Here is a 21,590-nt window from a genome sequence, read left to right on the forward strand (position 1 = left end):
GATTACTGAAAGAAGTACAATCTCAGTTTTTGTTTTGATCATCTTCTGTTCTTGGTCACTTCACACTGAAAGATCAAAGGGAAAATCTGGGCTCTGCTTCCAACTGTGAGGCCAGGCAACATTGGCATTCTCTTATGGTTCTATGACCCTGACTTTTTCAACTAAGTAGTGTAATCTGAAATGGCATATGGTTTGCATTCTCACGTATTGCACGAGCCTAGCTGATGAGGCTTTAATGAGCTGCAGCTTCAGTTGCTCTGGAGGACTAGAACTCGAACTTGAACTTGCTCTGGAGAACTGTTAATTTTTTTTGAAGATCTTTCGAGTTGATGTTCTGGAATCTTAATTCCCAATTCCTGTTCATTTAGCTACATATGAGTGAGAAATTGGTGGAAGGTTATGGGAGAGACCTGCAGCTGCACTTCAATTTCCTGCCCCACCCACCAGCGCTAGGGTCTGCCAGGAAGTGGGCCTGCCCCGAGGGTGCCTCATGCTTACAGCAATGACCCAGGACAGGAAATCTGGATGCACCTGGGCCTGCACGGGAGCAGTGCTCCTAAACCACACTGGAGCAGAGGGGTGGTAGGAAAATTGGCCCTAGAGTCCTTCTGATCTGTCTGGGTTGAAAACAAGTTATTGTAACAGCAGTTGCCAGCTGTCTTCCACTCCTTTGTGTATTTTTATTGCTGCACGTGTAGCTGTGATTTCAAGCTGACACAGAAATGAGTAATGAATATAACTTGGATGGCTTATTTGTGCAGAAAAACTATAGTTGCAGCGTATTGGTGAAGAAAGTGATGCTAAAAGTGATTGTGTTGTTTTAAGGTTACAAATCCCAGTCGCTCTCATTTTTGCTTTTCTTCTCTTACTCAGTCCTCACCTTCACCTGGAAGCGTAGGTTGATTGTCGGGAAGCTCTCAGACCAGGCCCTAGTTTCTATGAAAACATTTTTAGCAGATGTGTGACATGGGCTAGAGGAAATTGGAAATCCCTCCCTGCTGGGGAGCACCTGGCCTCCACTTACCGCATTCCCACCGTGATTAGGCAGAGACTGGTGAACATAGGACTATGGGAAAACCATTAGATTAAATGCACAACCCCTGTCCCACCTGCAATGGTTCCAAATGTTGGTTCTCCCAACATATCGCATTGCCTTCTTGATTGATTATCTTTTATAGATTGCAAAGGTAAACAAATGATTTAATCTACATAGAAAATAAATTCACTTGTGAAAGAGACTTGAAATATTAGAATTTGGGTAAGCTTGGAGAGAGATTTTAAAATCGTATTATTTTTGAATGTTCTAAAAGATTACACTGCCCTTTTTTTAATTTAATTATTTTATTTGAATGTTAAGAATTGTAGGAGGAATTCTACAGACCTGGCCTCTTTATTATAGAGATGATTGATTGATTCTTTGAAGTTATAGCGTGGATCTGAAATTAGTTACAGGCAACTCTCGATTATCCACACACGGATCCAACGGGAAACCATTGTAACGGGATTTTAAATTTCAGCTGGGAAGACATCGGGCCGCTGATATCAGAGTCCTTTCGGACAGGGAAGGCACGGGTTTTAACTTTATAATGTCAATCGCTCTAATGGAGAAATCATTTACCTGGCATAGCCCAATCCCCGAGGGACCTGGATAATTCAGAGTTGCCTATATTAAATCTTTCTTAATACAAAAAAAAAATGTCCTTTTATAAGCATGTTAGAGCACCAAAGGAGTGTGAATCTGTACCTGTGATTTCACCAAACCTCTCTGCCTGATTTTAGCAGTTTCACCATGGGGAAGAGCTGAGCAGAGACCAAATGTTTCTGTTCCTTCTCTCTTTTTGTTCCCCCAAGGGGGGAGGGGAAATCAGACCGAGCACCATCCTACATCACCGTAACATCTTTGCCTGTGCTGCTGTGAACCAGCCAATGATAAAGCCGGAACCATTTTGGCTACTCATGTTGGTCACAGTTGCAGTATGACCTGGGGAGACACAGGATTAGGAAGAAAAACAGATTGTCTCGTGTCAAATATTTCCGAGTGTTTCGATAGATGATAAATCTTGACCATTTTTGAAAAAAAATTCTAGCACTTCTTGTTACAAAGATGTGCAAGTTACAGTGGAGGTTCATACCAGAATGTATTGGTTCAGTCCACCTGCAGATCTCTGTTCTTTGCCCCTTGGCTCTTGCTAATCACAGAGCCAGCACAACATAGATATCGGGTCCCTGAAATGGATCTGTGGCACAAAATCACGAATCTTTACATAGCTGGTCTGCCAGAAATTTTTCTACCCACTTTAAACGCACTGCTTTATCTCTTCCTATTACTCTTGCACTGCAACAATTTGGAATGTGAAGCACTGCATTTTTAACATCAGGATGACCTCGCTCTGTGCTTGAATCAAAAGTGAAACAATTTGAACTTAATTTTTATGTGGTTGAAACCCTGTGTTTTGTATAAAATATAATTATGCATAGACTTACTCCCTTAAGATGAATTTAATAGAATTACTGGAGAACAAATGGAATGTTACCTCTTTATTACCCACCATAGACCCATTCGTCAATTTTAAAAATCTTACTCAGAATTTTTTCCACTTCCTGTGTTATCACTCTAGCCTGTGCGCGTAATTACATCTGACAGTAATTGGTACTGAGGAGCTTGACCTCCTTCAGCAGCCAGGTGCTGTAGCCTGTGGATGTTGGTAGAAAACTGCAGGAGACAAGTCAAAATAGACAATATAAATTAACTGGAGATTACAGAAAGCCCATTAAACAAATTGAAGGATATTGTTGAGAACCTGTGTAATCGCCGATGCATTTCAGACATTACCTCTTATTTAAGACCCAGTTTATTTTGCAGACCTACTCTAAGGGCTTTATTTTCCTCCTTGCCGATTTTTGGCGCCCAGGAGGATGTACGGATGATTTTTTTTTGTGCCCGATTGCGTCGGGAAAAAAAATACAACTTTCACCCAAGTTAAAATTTAATTTTGGCGCTGCGGTACCCAAAGTTAAATCTGGGGGTGGAGCTTCAAGTGTATGCCGAAAAGTAGGTGAGCATGCGCCGGAAAAAAAAACCTTTTTCCACGTGACTGGTGTGTCCACGCATCCACAGTGAACTTCCTGGTCTGGATCAGCAGCTTGTGAGAACACATTGGGATCAGAGCTGGATCTGGACATTTAAATTTTTAGCTGCAAAAGATGGATCCAAGGGAAGGGGGAAGGGTGAAGAGATTTCTAGCAGAAGAAATTAAGCCCCTGGTAGACATCATTGAGAGTAGATGGGATGTGCTTGAGAACAAAGGAAGAATGGGGCAAAAGAAACTGAAACCCTCTCTACTAGAAAAACTTTGAGACCAAGTTGCAGAAGAGTTTAATGCAGTGGCCATGACCCCGAGAAGCAGCACGCAGATCAAAAAGAAGTGGCAGGACCTTGGCCAAGCAGTTACTGTAAGTAATATTTTTATTTATGCACTGCAATTACATTTGTAAATGTCACTAATATGTGTGTGTGTGGCCACCACAGCAGAAGGACCCTCTCTTTAAAAAGTTCTATTTTCATCTTTGCAGAGGAAGGTGTCACAGATCAACCGAGAAAGGTCAAAAACTGGAGGAGGTGCACCAAGTAGGCAGCAACTAACAGCCGTGGTACAGAGGACCGTTGATGTGATTAAATCTCGCAAGAGAAGATCAACCATCAATGTGGACGCTGGGCCCAGGTTACCGAGATAGGGCAAGCCCTGCAAATTGCACAGTCTGGGCTGGCATCGTGGTCTTTGAAAAGAGCCTGCGCTGTGTGACCCGTGTACTCATGTCACCCTGCCACCCCTCCTCTGCTGCTGAGCAATCATCTGCTCTGTTATGTTTTGCAGATGTTGTGCATCAGGAAGAGACAGAAGCTGAAGCAGAAGATCAGGAAGCAGTCAGTCCAGATATTCTTCATCAGCTTCAGGATGAGGATGAGCTGGACAATGACGAGCAGCAGGAAGACCCCAATAATGAGATGGTTACATTGGAATTGGAGCCGGTGAACCCCCTGACACCAAGCCCTGTGCTGAGCGATGCGACATTTCATGGGGTACAGTCTGAGGCTGCAGGTCCCAGTGGGTTGCAGCAAGCCTCACCTGGCAGACGGCCGAGGAGGGTGGGAAGGAGAGCTCATCCTGAAATGCAGGATGCAGGAGACCTAGGACAGATCATAGGAATGAGTAGGAAGAGCATTGAGCTAACGAGATCGCTCCTGGACACCATGGGTGGGGTGAGGGTAGAATTTGTGCGGCTGTCAGTAGAAGTAGCAACACTGGAGGAATGGGAGCAGTGTCGAGACAGGTTAGGGAGAGGATGTTGGAGATCAGGGAGGGAATGTCGGAGATTAGGGTGGGAATGTCGGAGATTAGGGTGGGAATGTCAGAGGCAGCTGATGCAGTGTCTGGACAGATTAGGGAGGGAATGTCAGAGATAAGTGGACACACCCAGTCTGTCATTGCCCAACAGCAATTGGCAGCATCAACTGCCGACACTCGCTTTCCAATCCCCAGACCAACCTCCGGCTGAAAAAGAATCCGAAGAGGAACCTGGGCCTTCCACAATGCTGTCTGCTAGGTCTGTCCCTGTCCAACACCACCAACAACAAATGCGCCTTCGTCCAGAAAGCAGAAAAAACCTTGGGGTCAGGGTGAGCAAGCAGAAGTCAGAGACAACAGGCATGTGTAGGGGTAGAGGCAACAACAGGGGCAAGAGAGATGCACAGCGCTCAGGTCTTTGAATAAGGGGAGGAGCAATGGCTGCAGCTAGAGGTTTGTTTGTTGCTGCTACTTCATTGAAAAGTTTAGTTTGATACAATATGTTTTATTAAAGTTAAGTAAAACTGTTCAAATGTTTAATAAACCTAATTATTTTTTAAATTTAAGCAGAATCCTGCAATTATTTTTTGAATTAAAGCAACTTAAACCAACTCAACATTACGCACATTATCATGTACATTATTTTTTGAATTAAAGCAATATAAACCAACACGTTACGTACATGATTTATGTACATTATTTTTTCATGTTAACAGATGCAAAGAGTCAACACTGTCATGCCGTTTAGCCTTCAGGCAGCAAAGCAATTACGGATTAGCCGTTGACGCAAGTTTCTAGCTATGGCTATAGGTGCATGAGTCCGCTTCCTCCGCTGACGTCCTGCGGGTTGAGGTGGTGGCATGGGTTCGTCGTCCTCCTGCTGCTGGTGGTCCTCCTCGTCTTTGTTGTCAGCCTCCTCCTCTTTCTCACATCCCCCGCCCCCCTTGCCTCAGGAGTATCTTCAATGGCCAGTGCCTGGCCCCTCATGATGACCAACTTGTGCAGCATGCAGCACGTGACAGTGAACTGACCAACATGGTGAGGGGCGTATTGCAGGGAGCCTCCAGAGTGGTCCAGCGTCTTAAATGCTGCTTCAGTATGCCAATTGTCCTCTATGATGCTCCGTGTTGTTATGTGCGACATGTTGTACCACCGCTCTGGCTCAATGTGTGGGGATTGCGTAGGGGAGGGGTCATAAGCCAGGTGGCAAGCCCACAACCCTTGTTCCCGAACAACCAGCTGTGCCCATATGGCAGTTCCTGAAACATCGTAGATATAACTCTCACGTAGGATGAAAGCATTATGGATGCTACCTGGGTATTTGGCATTCACTGCTATGATTTGACGAGCTGCACATTTAGGGAATGGAACCCTTTTCTGTTGCGATAAACCTCTGAGTCGTTCAAAGGTGCTCTTAAGGCGATATGGGTACAGTCGATTGCACCCTGTATCTTTTGGGAAGCCATCAATTCTGGAGAATCCCACAGCCCTGCCTCGCATTGCCTTCGTGGTCATAGGGAAATTATTGAACTGGTCCCTTTTGGCATACAGTGCAGCAGTCACCTATCGAATGCAGCAATGTGTGGCGTGCTGCGAGTCGCAGCACATATTCCCAGTTGCTGCTTGAAATGAGCCAGAAACACAGAAGGCCAAGTGCTGCAGTGACCTTCACTTCAGTCCTCCTGCCACTTCTTGGCTTTATGTCTGCCCTGACTAGCTGGCAGATCTTGGTGATGACCTCCTTTCTAAATCGCAGCCTGCAAACGCAGTCTGCTTAACTCGGGTGTAGGTATGAGCGCCTGTCCCTGTAGATTCGATCAGGGTTATGGCCTCCTCCCCATTATGTCCGAGCGATCTGGTTTGTGCGCTGACGGCAGCGTCGTAGCCGTCGCCTCCATGTGCCATGCATGTAAACCAACCTTATTACATGAGGCATAGTAAAATGTGCACCCATAATTATTATTCTTAACTTTGTTGTTATTATTGTGAGACTTACTGAAGCACCGCACCGAGCTCCTGTGGTTGTGTCCGGCTGAGGGAGCGATCCTGCCGCCGGCCAGCACTCCTTGGACCCGTGCGCAGAGATTCTGTGATGGGGTGGAGTCGCAATTTGCCTTCTCACAAAACATGGAAAAAATTAAATTTCTAACATTCTGTGGGAAAAATTAACTGAGTTATTTTCCTAGTCCCCTCTGCAAAAATCATCATGAATTTGTGTTTTAAATTGTCTTCTTCCCTCGCTCCAAAAACTCAGAAATATACTCAGCGCGATTTCCTTAAGTTAACGTAGGGTTTTTCTGATCGGAACTTAAGACCACTGCGCACCGTCCTGAAAAAGATTGATGTTGCCGAAAATCGGTTAAAGGACCAAAAACGGCGCGGAAATCAGTCTTCAACCAGACCTGCGCTAAAAAATCTGGCGTACAAAAAATCCGGCGTTGACGGTTGCCGCCGGCGTATACACTTTGAGGAAAGTTGCAAAATAAAGGTTGCTCAAAAAAAACTACACTATTGGCGAAAATAAAGCCCTTAATTTGGAAATGACTTGTCTTACCCCAATAGATTTTCTTTTGGTGGAACTAGATATAGTCAATATATAGTAATATGTATGTCAGCATTTCATTATCTAATTCCAATGGTTTAAATGCATCTCTTTCTGCCTTTTCAGATGTGATTTAAAAAAACTTTTTGGATTGAGTGCTGTGAAACAAATATCTTTCAGCATTCATATTATTTGGAGTAAACTGCAGAAGTATTTTCAACAGTTGTACCTTCTAGGGGGATGGATGAATGATTTTTAAAAAAACAGTAATTTTAATTTTGTAAGAAATATATCATTTGTTAATTATAGAGACTGGTTGCTTTTTGTATATAAAGGAACTCCTCTTTCACCTTCCTCATTCTGCTTCTTCCTCCTCTCCCCCTTTCTCCCCCTTTCTCCCCCTTTCTCCCCCTTTCTACCCCTTTCTCTTTCCTCCTCTCCTCTCGCTCCCCCTTTTATATATGTACAACTGATTCTGGAGCAAACAGAAAACACTTGTGTATTATTGAAATATAGGTCAAGCACTTGAATTAACCACTGCTGTTTCTGTGTGAATTGGACAGGTGGCGCTGTGGACCCTGGGACAGCAAGTTGCCTGCACAGGCTATGTAGTGGAGCCTTACAGGAAGTACCCCTCTCTGCTTGAAGTGCTGCTAAATTTTCTAAAGACTGAGCAAAACCAGGGTATTCGGAGAGAGGTAAGACATGGAGTAAATAAAAGAATATTAGCTAAAAGAATATGATCTCGCCCATTTCCATCGGAAGAGAGTAGCAATCTTTTTGATACCCTAGGAGTCCTAGATGATAAAATTTGTTTTTCCCATTTCAGTATAGATTAATTCCATGATCCAGTGCTCAAAGGGACACAAGTCAGAGATAGCACTACAACAGTGTAGCCCTGATTTTCTACAGTGTAGATTTATCCCTTGTGTGTTTTATTTTCTATCCCTCTTTGAAGTCTGTATGTGTCATGCACTACCTCCAGGCCTAGAGAATGATGATTAGACATGTTCCCAGGCCCCCAATGCTATTCTTAAGCCATCGCCTAGGAGGCATAAGAAAGCAACATGGAGGTGACCTGCTAACTGATTTCTTGATTTCCCCCCACCCCCCCCAGTCTCCTCTCATGATGGCAGTGCTGATTCTGTAACCTTGGCATAAAGAGAATCTCAAGGTGCAAACTCTATCTCCCCATCTGTGCTGGATGATGATTTTTTTTGGAGCAGTTTGCAGTATAGTTTAATCTGTAGAAAATATACAGTATACAGCAAGTGAATCTCCATTCATTTGAAAAGATTGTCTGAAAACAGCAACTAAGTCCTTGTGTTAGACTTGCTCCTTAAAATGTGGCCAGGAAAGACTCCGTCTACTTGGTATGATTACGTAATTTTGACAACCAATACTTTGCTAGCTACCAAACATGAGCTAATATGTATAGCTGGTTACTAACAAACACATTGAAATTCTGCACCTGTGCAAATGCAATAAATTTCTGCAACTGCACAAACACTTTTATTTACGTGCTTATATAATGGGGCACTTGTAAAGTAGTCTATTTTGAACGCTATATATCAAACAAATGTAGCATTCCTAGCAACTAAAACAATCTATGAATTTGAGGACTATCATTTTGGGTATTTTACATCAGCACTGTAGGGCAAGCCCAGAAGATTACCAATTGTAGGGTCTAATTAAAAAATGCTAATTGAAGATTGAGCAGCGTTCCATCTATAAATTACAGATCCCATGTTGAAAAACTGAAGTTCTAGTTGCTGTTTAGAATTTAAAATATAAGCTTGCCATAAGTATCAGCAGGATTATACCCATTCATTATGTTGGTTGTGTCTGTGAAGTTGCTTCATAATTTTCCCTCTTTAAAAGCAAAGGTTCCACTGCTAGCTCAGTGCATGAACACTCTGCTTGATGGTGCTCTGAGCTATATAGACCAGTGAAGTTCCAGGTTTCATTCTTGGTCTGTGCTGAGCTGGCTAATCTCAGCCAGGGCAGCTTGTAGGCTGGTGTAATTTGCCTCCGCACCCTGGGGCTAGAAAGGGACAAAGTTAGCGTGGGATCCCTCTCCTGATCATTATCCAATCGCCCCATGCTGGAAAGTGCATGTCTGTGGTTTTCAAACGAGGACAGGATTGTGTTTATTCCCACGTTTCAATTGCCTGCTAGAGATCCCCATTTAGGCTTAGATGAGAAGAGTGATCACTGGAACAAGTGCTGGAGGATTGCTGAACCCTGGAAAATTATATTCCAGCATAGGTCAATACTAGCAGGTGAGCACAGTGGTGGGGGGGGGTGGGGGGGGGGGGGGGAGGAATCAGGGTTTCCCCTTTTGTGTCCCCGCCACCATAAGAACATCAGAAATAGGAGCAGGCCATTTGGCCCCTCGAGCCTGCTCCACTATTCAATAAGATCATGGCTGATCTGATCCTGGCCTCAACTCCACTTCCCTGCTCCTCTTCATAACCCTTGACTCCCTTATCTTTCAAAACTCTGTCTATCTCCACTATAAATACATTCAGTGACCCAGCCTCCACAGCTCTCTGAGGGAGAGTATTCCAAAGATTCACGACCCTCTGAGAAGAAATTCCTCCTCATTTCCCCTTGTTAAACTATGCTCCCTAGTTCTACATTCCCCCACGAGGGAAACATCCTCTCTGTATCGACCCTATCAAGCCCCCTCAGAATCTTACACATTTCAATAAGATCACCTTTAAGGTCTTCTAAACTCCAATGAGTATAGGCCCAACCTGCTCAATCTTTCTTCATATGACAACCCCTCCATCTCAGGAATCAACCTCATAAACCTTCTCTGAACTGTCTACAGTGCAATAAGGAGACCAAAACTGTACGCAGTACTCCAGGTGTGGTCTTGCCAATGCCCTGTACAGTTGTAGCAGGACTTCCCTACTTTTATACTCTATCCCCCTTGCAATTAAGGCCAACATTCCATTTGCCTTCCTAATTACTTGCTGTACCTGCATACTAACTTTTTGTGTTGCATGCACAAGGACCCCCAGATCCCTCTATACCACTGCATTTTGTACTCTCTCCCCATTTAAATAACGCTTTGCTATTTTTTCTCTATCAAAGTGGATAACCTCACATTTTCCCACATTATATTCCACCTGCCAAATTTTTGCCCACTCACATAGACTGTCTGTATTCCTTTGTAGATTCTTTGCGTCCTCCTCACGACTTGCTTTCCACCTATCTTTGTATCATCAGAAAATTTGGTTACATTACACTTGGTCCCTGCATCCAAGTCATTAATATAAATTGTAAATAGTTGAGGCCCCAGCACTGATCCCTGTAACACACCACTAGTTACAGCTTGCCAACCTCAAAATGACCCATTTATTATGATTCTCTGCTTTGTTAGTTAGCCAATCCTCTATGCATGATAAATTATCGAATGCGTTCAAGAAATCCAAATACACATCTACTGGTTCCCCTTTATCCAGCCTGGTCGTTACATCCTCAAAGAACTCGAGCAAATTTGTCAAACATGATTTCCCTTTCATAAAACCATGCTGACTCTGCTGACTGCATTATGGTTTTCTAAATGTCCTGCTACGATTTCCTTAATGATGGACTCCAGCATTTTCACAATGTCAGATGTTAGGCTAACTGGTCTATAGTTTCCTGCTTTCTGTCTCCCTCCTTTCTTAAATAGGGGCATTACATTTGTGCTTTTCCAGTCTGCTGGGACCTCTCCAGAATCCAGGGAATTTTGGTAGATTGCAACCAATGCATACACTACCTCTGCAGCCACCTCTTTTAAGACCCTAGGATGCAGGCCATCAGGTCCAGGGGACTTGTCCACCTTTAGTCCCATTAATTTGTCGTACTTTCTCTCTAGTGATTGTTTTAATTCCCCCTTCCCAATAGCCCCTTGATTATCAATTATTGAGATGCTTTTAGTGTCTTCTATCATGAAGACAGATACAAAATATTTGTTCAAAGTCTCCGCCATTTCTCTGTTTCCCATTATTAATTCCACAGTGTCATCCTCTAAGGGACCAGCGTTTACTTTAGCTACTCCCTTCCTTTTTATATGCCTGTAGAAGCTCTTGCTGGTCTCTCAAAAGCTATCTTCTTTCTCTTTTTTTTTAGTCATCCTTTGCTTGTTTCTAAAAAAATTCCCAATCCTCTGGCCTTCCACTGTTCTTCGCAACATTGTATGCCTTTGTTTTCAATTTGATACCATCCTTTATTTCCTGAGTTAGCCACGAATGGTTCATCTTTCTCTTAGTCTTTCTTTCTTTCTCACTGGAATATATCTTTGCTGAGAGTTATGAAACATCTCCTTAAATGTTGGTCATTGCTTTTCCACAGTCTTACCCTTTAATATATTTTCCCATCACATTTTAACCAGTTCTGCCTTCATATCTTTGTAATTGCCTTTACTTAAGTTCAGGACACTAGTTTGAGAACTAGCTTCTCACCCTCAAACTGAATTTGAAATTCTTCCACGCTATGATCACTCTTCCCAAGAGGATCCTTCACTATGAGATCATTAATTAATCCAGACTCGTTACACATTACCATGTCTAAAATAATCTGCTCCCTGGTTGGTTCCACAACGTATTGTTCCAAGAAACCATCCCGCATACACTCTATGAACTCTTCCTCTAGGCTACCTTTGTCAATTTGATTTGTCCAATCAATATGAAGATTAAAATTGCCCATGATTATTGCCGTACCTTTCTTGCAAGCCTCGATTATTTCTTGATTTATACTCTGTCCTACAGTATGGCTACTGCTTGGGGGTCTGTAGACCACGCCCATCAGTGTCTTCCTACCCTTATTATTTCTTCTCTCCACCCAAACTGATTCTACTTCTTGATCTTCTGAGCCAATATCATTTCTCACTACTGCACTGATCTCATCCTTTATAAACAGAGTTACTCCACCTCCTTTTTCCTTTCTGTCTATCCTTACAAAATAGAAAATACCCCATAATATTTAGTTTCCATCCTTGGTCACCTTGCAACCACGTCTCTGTAATGGCAATCAGATCATACCCATTTATTTCTACTTGTGCCATCAACTCATCTATCTTGTTACGAATGCTGCGTGCATTCAGATATAGAGCTTTTAATTTTGTCTTATACGCTCTGTCCCTTCCTGTCACACTCTGGTTATCATTGCCCCTATTGCTACCCTGCACTTCTGCTTTCTCCGTTCTCTTTTTACATTTCCGATCATCGGATCCCTCCCCACCCCCCCACTATTTAGTTTCAAGCGCTATCTACAGCCCCAGTTATTCGATTCGCCAGGACTCTGGCTCCAGCCTGGTTCAAGTGAAGCCCATACCAACGGAACAGCTCCTTCTTACCCCAGTACTGGTGCCCCCATGAATTGAAACCCACTTCTCCCACACCACTTGGCATTGTATTCTTTCCCTCTAATTTTCTTCCATAAGATGGTGACTGGTGCTGGGGTATGGTCCTTTAAATGCTGGCAACCCTCCCTTCCTCATCCAAGTGAGAATTCTTCATGTGTGGGCTTAAGGCAGCGAATGGCAGCAGAATAGCCAAAGCAGATCCTTGTCCTTGCCTGAAACCCTGGCTAATTTCCACAAACTCCCTGCACCCCCCTAGGCTAGAGTCACTAAGGTCCAATGTAACACCTTCCACTATTGGCCTGCTGGACATTAGCTAACTCAGCTGAGGTCTTCCTGGCCTCTATGACTTTATTGCATACTGAGCAACGCATTTAAATCTATGCTATCTGGTATGTTCAAATGATCACTCATGATGCTGCTCTGTGATCAGTGAAGCACTGAAGCAAAGCCTGGGGATTATTTTTGCCCTGTCTTGTTAGAATATGGGTTCTGTACAGCCTGTGCTGCTAGGATGCATAATATTTCTCTTGTGGGAAATTGAGGCTGCTGTTCTAAAGCTGTATGTTTTAAGACTTATTATATTTGTAATATTTGTGTTTTGTTGGGAAAAGATCTGTTTTAATCTAATTATTCCAATATGGAAAGAAAATATTACTGGCATGTATTATTTTGCTAAAAATTGTGGAACAGCATTTACAAAAGGCCATTTAAGCCAGAGAAAATACACACCAGGAATATATCAATGTGTAGTCAAAGAAAAGCACAGCAATTGCTTCAAAAGGTTCAGTTTAATTGTCTCACTGATGAACTCCCATTGGATGCAGTAAAGCTTTACTACAGCTTTAGGATAAGATGGCACTTTTCATACTGCAGCCACATTGAAAGACAATGGGGTATAGTTTCCGCTTTGAGCGAAATCGTCGATCCGGGCGCAAATCGCGCCGAAATTACGGTAGTTTTGAGAAGTGTTTCTTTCTCTCAAGTTTCTGCTCAAGCTAATTTGCATATCGCTGACTGTAAAATCTGCCATGAACTAGTGCAATTGAGCAGCGTTTCAGAACGTAATATTTAAAAAAACATTTTTGCATTAAAAAAATTTCCGTGCTATATTTAAGAGTGATAATTTGATGCAGTTCGATTAATACAGCTGAAAATGGGTTTACCTAAAAAAGAAAAGCATTTTTACGACCTAAAAAATGTGCTCCACAACCTTTTTTTCCTGTTTGGGGTGGGGTGGGGGTGTGCGGGTAGTTCCCTCATAAGAATTTGTTCTCTCCAGTTTTTTCATACTGTATAGCTACATTTTGGTGTCACAGGATATATTTTGTACCGTGAAACCATTAAATCTAAATTCTTATTCCTTATTACTTTATTTTGCTGTTAGGATATTAGCCAAAATACCAACATTCCCTGTAGGACATGATTTGAAGTGTGATTGTGTGCAGTTTAGTCTGCTTTAACACCGAAAAATGTACAATTGACAAAATATAGAATGTTGAACAAAGAATGTTCCTTTTTAGTAGGAACAAATACAATGAAGACCGAAATAATTCAAAAAAGAATTATCAATCTCTATATGCATACTTAAATGCAGACTTGTTATTACATTTTGAAAATCAAGCATAAGTATTACTTTTACAGAAATGCATCAAAGCATTCCAGTTTAATGAAAAACGTATTATTTTCATACTGCTGTGCTTGGTGCTGGTGTTTGGGCAGTACAGATTGCCATTCAAGTCAGTTGAATGTAGTTAAGTGTCATTTATAACATTTACTACTGCTCAAAACTGCTATTCACAATTATGTTTATCAAGTAATCTTCTAGTAAAATAATGTTTTTTTTGTAGATCACCTGTCACCTAAGAATAAGAATTTTTCACATACTTACTTTGAAGTAGATACATTTTTGCAATTGTTCCCACCAGTTACAGGAATTATTGAACTTAAAGGTGGGTACAGGTGCCATCACCCACTTTCAGAACTAAAATACTTTTGCAAACTATTCTGTGTGAGCGAGGACAGTGGAGGACTGAGTTTTTCAGGACCTGGTTAAATATATTGTGTCCCACAGTAACTACAGTTTAGATTCATTAATGTGTTTCTGTGCAACTTCAAAACCGAGGAATGGTCAGGACTGGAAAAGATCATTGTGGTCCATCTGGCCAGGCCCAAAAAGCATAAGCTACTCATCATTTACACCTATCATTGTTTCGTCGGCCAAAAATTTATCCAGCTCCACCTTCACTATGTCCACCTCCACATTTGTGTAAAGCAATATTTTCTTTTGGACTTTAGGTTGTATTTGTAAAATAATTTTGGATTAGTTAAAATGGCCCTCCATTACCACTTTTAACGAATTAAAATTTATTCAGGTGGCATAATGGATTTTTTACTTGCTAACTCAAATGCTAGAATACATTCTGTCTTGTACATCTGTTATGGGGATGCAAAACATTTTTTTGAAACAAAGAACAGCAGACATTTAAATTGGAGTCAGAAATCTCCAAGCAGCTATAGTTTCCCTCTAATTGATCTCAGTCATTTACAAGTAGCTGTCAATCCCTGGATTTGTCTATTTTTAGAGGAGTGGAATTGTGGCCTTAAAGGGACAGGTAGGTTAAATTCTGCTTCGGCTTAGCAACTAATCATAACTGAGCTCCAGACTATCCGTGAGCAACACATCTGCTAGTGTTAGAATAAAACAGATAGTGCTGGAAATATACAGTAACTCTGCCAGTATGTGGGAGATAAAAAGACTGGTAAAAGAAGAGGCACTAAACATTTAGTTCGGAGACCTGAGACCATTCTGACAAAGAGCTCCTACCTAAAACATATCCTTTGGTTTCAAATCCTGCTTGACAAATCTTCTAGAATTTTTTGAGGATGTAACTGGTAGAGTGGACAAGGGAGAACCAGTGGATGTGGTGTATTTGGACTTTCAAAAGGCTTTTGACAAGGTCCCACAAGAGATTGGTGTGCAAAATTAAAGCACATGGTATTGGGAGTAGTGTACTGACGTGGATAGAGAACTGGTTGGCAGGTAGGAAGCAGAGAGTCAGGCTAAACGGGTCCTTTTCAGAATGGCAGGCAGTGACTAGTGGAGTGCTGCAGGGCTCAGTGCTGGGACCCAGCTATTTACAATATACATTAATGATTTGGATGAGGGAATTGTGTGTAATATCTCCAAGTTTGCAGATGACCCTAAGCTGGGTGACGGTGTGAGCAGTGAGGAGGATGCTAAAAGGCTGCAGGGTGACTTGGACAGGTTAGGTGAGTGGGCAAACGCGTGGCAGATGCAGTATAATGTGGATAAATGTAAGGTTTTCCACTTTGGTGGCAAAAACACGAAGGCAGAACATTATCTGAATGGTGGCAGATTAGGAAAAGGGAGGTGCAACCAGACTTGGGTATCATGGTACATCAGTCATTGAAAGTTGGCATATTGGTACAGCAGGCGGTGAAGAAGGCAAATGGTATGTCGGCCTTCATAGCTAGGGGATTTGAGTATAGGAACAGGGAGGTCTTACTGCAGTTGTACAGGGCCTTAGTGAGGCATCACCTGGAATATTGTGTTCAGTTTTGGTCTCCTAATCTGAGAAAGGATGTTCTTGCTATTGAGGGAGTGCAACCAGACAGATTCCCAGGATGGCAGGACTGACATATGAGGAAGAGACTGGATCGACTGGTCCTGTATTCACTGGAGTTTAGAAGGATGAGAGGGGATCTCATAGAAGCATATAAAATTCTGACGGAACTGGACAGGTTAGATGCAGGAAGAATGTTCCCGATGTTGGGGAAGTCCAGAACCAGGTGACATAATCTAAGGATAAAGGGTAAGCCATTTAAGACTGAGATGAGGAGAAACTTCTTCACTCAGAGAGTTGTTAATCTGTGGAATTCCCTGCCGCAGAGAGTTGTTAATGCCAGTTCATTGGATATATTCAAGAGGGAGTTTTATATGGCCCTTACGGCTAAAGAGATCAAGGGGTATGGAGAGAAAGCAGGAAAGAGGTACTAAAGGAATGATCAGCCATGATCTTATTGAATGGTGGTGCAGACTCGAAGGGCCAAATGGCCTACTTCTGCACCTATTTTCTATGTTTCTATACAGACGTGCTGTTTATTTTCAGAACATTGTATTTTTATATCACACGCACCCAGATTTTTCTCAAATCATAAAAATGTAACCAAATTACAAAGTTGAGAATTTTTTCATAGAATTTTAGGACAAAGCCCACAAATTTTCATTAAGTTGCTCTATTTTTCTTTTAAAAGCATCCTCTGCTTCTGGACATAATGGGCTCAAAATTTTTATTACACTCTAATGACTGACTATTTTAAAACCTATTGTAAATGTGTGTGTGTAATTATTATAGATGTAAAGAACAGAATTCTTGCAAGAGATCTATAAGAGGGATAATCGTACTCTGTATTTCAAAAGCTGCCAAGTAAATATGTGGATTTTCATTTTTAAGAAAGATTTTTCTCATTACTTAACAGTAAGCATGTTGCATTTGTCTCTGTAGGCTATCCGTGTCTTGGGGCTATTGGGTGCCTTAGATCCATACAAGCACAAAGTTAATATTGGAATGATTGACCAGTCACGTGATGCCTCTGCTGTCAGTCTGTCAGAATCTAAATCGAACCAGGATTCAGGTATGAATGTGTTTTGCATTAAGCATCTATTGTGTTACTGGTGACCCGAGGATAGGGCTGATACTAACTGACAGTACCGTGATGATCATTAATAAATAATCACTTCAGCCTGGCATTTTTTTTGTTTTGTTTTTGTTTAACTTTGTCATGTTAAATTGACAGTTACTTTTTGGAACAAGTAAAGCACTGCAATGATGCATGCTCATCCTCGCGCAATCCTTGGTGTTCGTGTAAGGTCATGTGAGATTAAATGTAAAACATTAAATGTAACATTGAGTGCAGATTTTTTTTTAATTGGAGCTAAGCTTGCATCCCTAGTGTTCTTCGGTGAGAGTTATCAGTAGGATTTGGGACCAAGTGGCCTAAAAAATGATTTTGAGAGGAAGTAAGTACTTTGTAATATTTTTATGACCAAAGATGAGTGAGAATTGCACTTTGCTCTCCAAGACTGATTTTGGGAACCCTTCTAAACTAAAGCAGAATAAATTATCTTTCAGGCTCGCTCTCATTTTGAGTGTTAATGTTGGGTATATTTTCAATTTAGATGAACTGATATTGATATTTAATCCTCTGTGGTGAATTAAAAGATTTCCAGCTTTCTCATGTGAAGCTTCAATCATGTTCTTTTAACAACTGTATATAAAAGATGATGACAGTAAAAAATTTTTACCATAAATATGTACTGTACAAAGAAAGTGAAGACAGAAGCACCACCAGTGCAGAGAGCATTTCAGGAAGCTTAAATTCTGAGCCTTCGCCTGTAGCCTCTGTGCAATATTCTTTCTTCAACATTCTAACACTTTTTTTCACCTTGTTTGATCTCTTTCCTGGGCATGTTTTAACACCGCTGAGTGTCTTCATGAGGCTGGTACCATCCTAACCAATAATGTTGAATATTCTTAACTCTTTTGAATAGAAATGGGACCTTGGTGTACAGTTGATATGTCCTCGACATTCAGGACAAAATCTGCTGTCTCTGGCCACTGCATTATTGATGCTGAAAAGTTATGCTTTATATATTGTGTTCCAGGAACTGAGGGCGTCCCTGTCCTCCTTCCTCTTCATTTGATACTAATTTATCCTTCTAACTAAGACCGCCTATTTTCACCTCTAACATTGCCCGTCTCCGCCCTTTCCTCAACTCATCTGTTGCTGAAGCCCTCATCCATGCCTTTATTACCTCGAGACTTGACTATTCCAACACACTCCTGGCTGGCCTTCCACATTCTACCCTACGTAAACTAGAGGTGATCCAAAACTCGGCTGCCCATGTCCTAACTCGCAGCAAGCCCCACTCATCTATCACCCCTGTGCTCGCTGATCTACATTGGCTTCTGGTTAAGCAATGCCTTGATTTCAAAATTCTCATCCTTGTTTTCAGATCCCTCCATGGCCTCACCCCTTCCTATCTCTGTAATCACCTCCAGCTCCACAACCCCCCCCCCTGTTCAGCGTTCCTCTAATTCTGCCCTCTTGAACATCCCTGATTATAGTCGCTCAACCATTGGTGGCCGTTCCTTCTGTTGCCTAGGTCCCAAGCTCTGGAACTCCCTGCCTCTCCGCCTCTCAACCTCTCCTTCCTCCTTCAAGACGCTCTTTTAAAACATACCTCTTTGACCAAGCTTTTGGTCACCTGCGCAAATTTCTACTTATGTGACTCTGTGTCAAATTTTTTATATCATAATACTCCTGTGAAGAGCCGTGGGACTCACTATGTTAAAGGTGCTATACAAATATAAGTTGTTCTATGTTGATGCTGCTTGATTTGTCCTTTTTAGTTAGGAAGTTTCAAAAAAATGTCACGACAGTAAATTTTACATTTTGTCGAAACATGCTGTCATTCAGACAGCATAGTCCTTCAATACCGCACCCAAGTGGCCATTCTCCATATATAAGCCTAAACAGTGAATAGCTGAAGGCTATTTGACTGAGAGAACATGCAATTGAGCCCAAAGATGTCCTCATTCGCAATGTGCAGCAGGACCCACTAAGTAGCATTATGTGCAGGAACCCTGGCAAACACATCACATGCCATATATACTTTACAATCTGCATTGTATACAATAATCATAATCTATGTTATAATCAAAGAATAATTGCAATTAAAAAGCATTATGCTGAATCTGGTTGAATTAATGGATTTAATTTTTCAGTTTTTGGCAGTTTAGCTTGACCCGTTTTAAAGGTAGGAATTCTGACTTGACAACCAGTTTCTGTAACTCTGCATGAGTATTTATATAGGCTGTTTGGCGGTTAAATGGATTTTTTTTTAACTTTAGGAAAAACATAATTACAACTATTGGAGAGTTAAACAGTTCATTGTTGATGGTCAAATTTGTTGCTCGAATTCAAATGTGCATTCAATGTTGTTTAATATGGACTACTGAATTTGGGGGATGCATTTGTCTTCCTTCCTAGAAACAATATAGATGGATTGCTTGTGGGGATTGATGTATATTCTGGAGATTGGTTAGCTTTGGAGATCAGAGAGAAATTATGTCAAGCTCATAATATAGATTGTACATGGACTGTGGAACAAATCAACTGTGGAACAAGGAAATACTAGGGGATCGAGGGTCTAGTGAGAAGGAGGAACTGAAGGATATCCTTATTAGTCGGGAAATTGTGTTCAGGAAATTGATGGGATTGAAGGCCAATTAAATCCCCGGGGCCTGATAGTCTGCATCCCAGAGTACTTAAGGAAGTAACCTGAGAAATAGTGGATGCATTGGTGATCATTTTCCAACAGTCTATCGACTCTGGATCAGTTCCTATGGACTAGAGGGTAGCTAATGTAACACCACTTTTTAAGAAGGGACGGAGAGAGAAGGCGGATAATTATAGCCTGACATTAATAGTGGGGAAAATGTTGGAATCAATTATTAAAGGTGAAATAGTAGCACATTTGGAAAGCAGTGACGGGATCGGTCCAAGTCAGCATGGAGTTATGAAAGGGAAATAACTGGTAGAGTGGACAAGGGAGAACCAGTGGATGTGGTGTATTTGGACTTTCAAAAGGCTTTTGACAAGGTCCCACACAAGAGATTGGTGTGCAAAATTAAAGCACATGGTATTGGGGGTAATGTACTGATGTGGATAGAGAACTGGTTGGCAGACAGGAAGCAGAGACTCGGGATAAACGGGTCCTTTTCAGAATGGCAGGCAGTGACTAGTGGGGTGCCGTAGGGCTCAGTGCTGGGACCCCAGCTATTTACAATATACATTAATGATTTAGATGAAGGAATTGAGTGTAATATCTCCCAGTTTGCAGATGACATTAAGCTGGGTGGCGGTGTGAGCTGTGAGGAGGACGCTAAGAGGCTGCAGGGTGACTTGGACAGGTTAGGTGAGTGCGCAAATGCATGGCAGATGCAGTATAATGTGGATAAATGTGAGGTTATCTACTTTGGTGGCAAAAACACGAAGGCAGAATATTATCTGAATGGCGGCAGATTAGGAAAAGGGGAGGTGCAACGAGACCTGGTTGTCATGGTACATCAGTCACTGAAAGTTGGCATGCAGGTACAGCAGGCGGTGAAGAAGGCAAATGGTATGTTGGCCTTCATAGCTAGAGGATTTGAGTATAGGAGTAGGGAAGACTTACTACAATTGTACAGGGCCTTAGGGAGGCCTTACCTCGAATATTGTGTTCAGTTTTGGTCTCCTAACCTTAGGAAGGACGTTCTTGCTATTGAGGGAGTGCAGCGAAGATTCACCAGACTGATCCCTGGGATGGCAGAACTGACATATGAGGAGAGACTGGATCGACGGTCCTGTAGTCACTGGAGTTTAGAAGGATGAGAGGGGATCTCATAGATCTCATAGAAACATATACAATTCTGACGGGACTGGACAGGTTAGATGCAGGAAGAATGTTCCCAATGTTGGGGAAGTCCAGAACCAGGGGGCATAGTCTAAGGATAAGGGGTAAGCCATTTAGGATGGAGATGAGGAGAAACTTATTCAGAGTTGTTAACCTGTGGAATTCCCTGCCGCAGAGAGTTGTTGATGCCAGTTCATTGGATATATTCAAGAGGGAGTTAGATATGGCCCTTACGGCTAAAGGGATCATGGAGAGAAAGCAGGAAAGGGGTACTGAGGTGAATGATCAGCCATGATCTTATTGAATGGTGGTGCAGGCTCGAAGGGCCGAATGGCCTACTTCTGCACCTATTTTCTCTGTTTCTGTGTAACTCAATAGACCTTCTCTACTTCCATGTACTTCCATGAAGATCAGTACAACATCCTGTCTGCTTTCTTGTTAAATGTTTTGCTGTAACTGTGAACGGGGTCACCATGTTGCAAGTAATTTCTGTGATATAAGGGACAACCAAAACAGTGGGACAATTAATTGCATTTGGAACTTTTGACCGGAGGAAGAGTTCACCAGAAGGAAATAAACATTGTGGTTAAATTGAATGACAGGTGGTCTGTATAATTTATGGCACAAGCCGCACTGCACAGCTGGGTATAAACGCATACTGAGCTTATCTGACTTCACATAGACAGGATGTACCTTTTTAATGCTCATCCCTTCATCCAGATGCACTTCAGGAAATCAAGCATGACCTTGAGCAATAAAATACAATAATGTAAGATACAACTTACAGGTTGATGGGTTATTAACATTAAAGCAGCTACATCTGATGTGTTATGTCAGGATAGTGTGTACAAAAGGTTTGAAAGT

At 41.9% G+C, this 21,590-nt stretch overlaps 1 protein-coding gene across 1 annotated transcript in view; it reads left to right on the forward strand.

Moving 5' to 3' along the window:
• Window positions 1–21,590, forward strand: part of mtor (mechanistic target of rapamycin kinase) — a 269,702-nt gene that overhangs the window by 39,141 nt on the left and 208,971 nt on the right. The window contains exons 12-13 of the mRNA XM_070874034.1: window positions 7,452–7,586; window positions 16,774–16,903. Coding sequence (XP_070730135.1) covers window positions 7,452–7,586; window positions 16,774–16,903 — 265 coding nt within the window. The remainder of the gene's footprint in view (window positions 1–7,451; window positions 7,587–16,773; window positions 16,904–21,590) is intronic.

The sequence above is a fragment of the Pristiophorus japonicus genome, unplaced genomic scaffold (assembly GCF_044704955.1).
Source record: "Pristiophorus japonicus isolate sPriJap1 unplaced genomic scaffold, sPriJap1.hap1 HAP1_SCAFFOLD_650, whole genome shotgun sequence".
Lineage (NCBI taxonomy): Eukaryota > Metazoa > Chordata > Chondrichthyes > Pristiophoridae > Pristiophorus > Pristiophorus japonicus.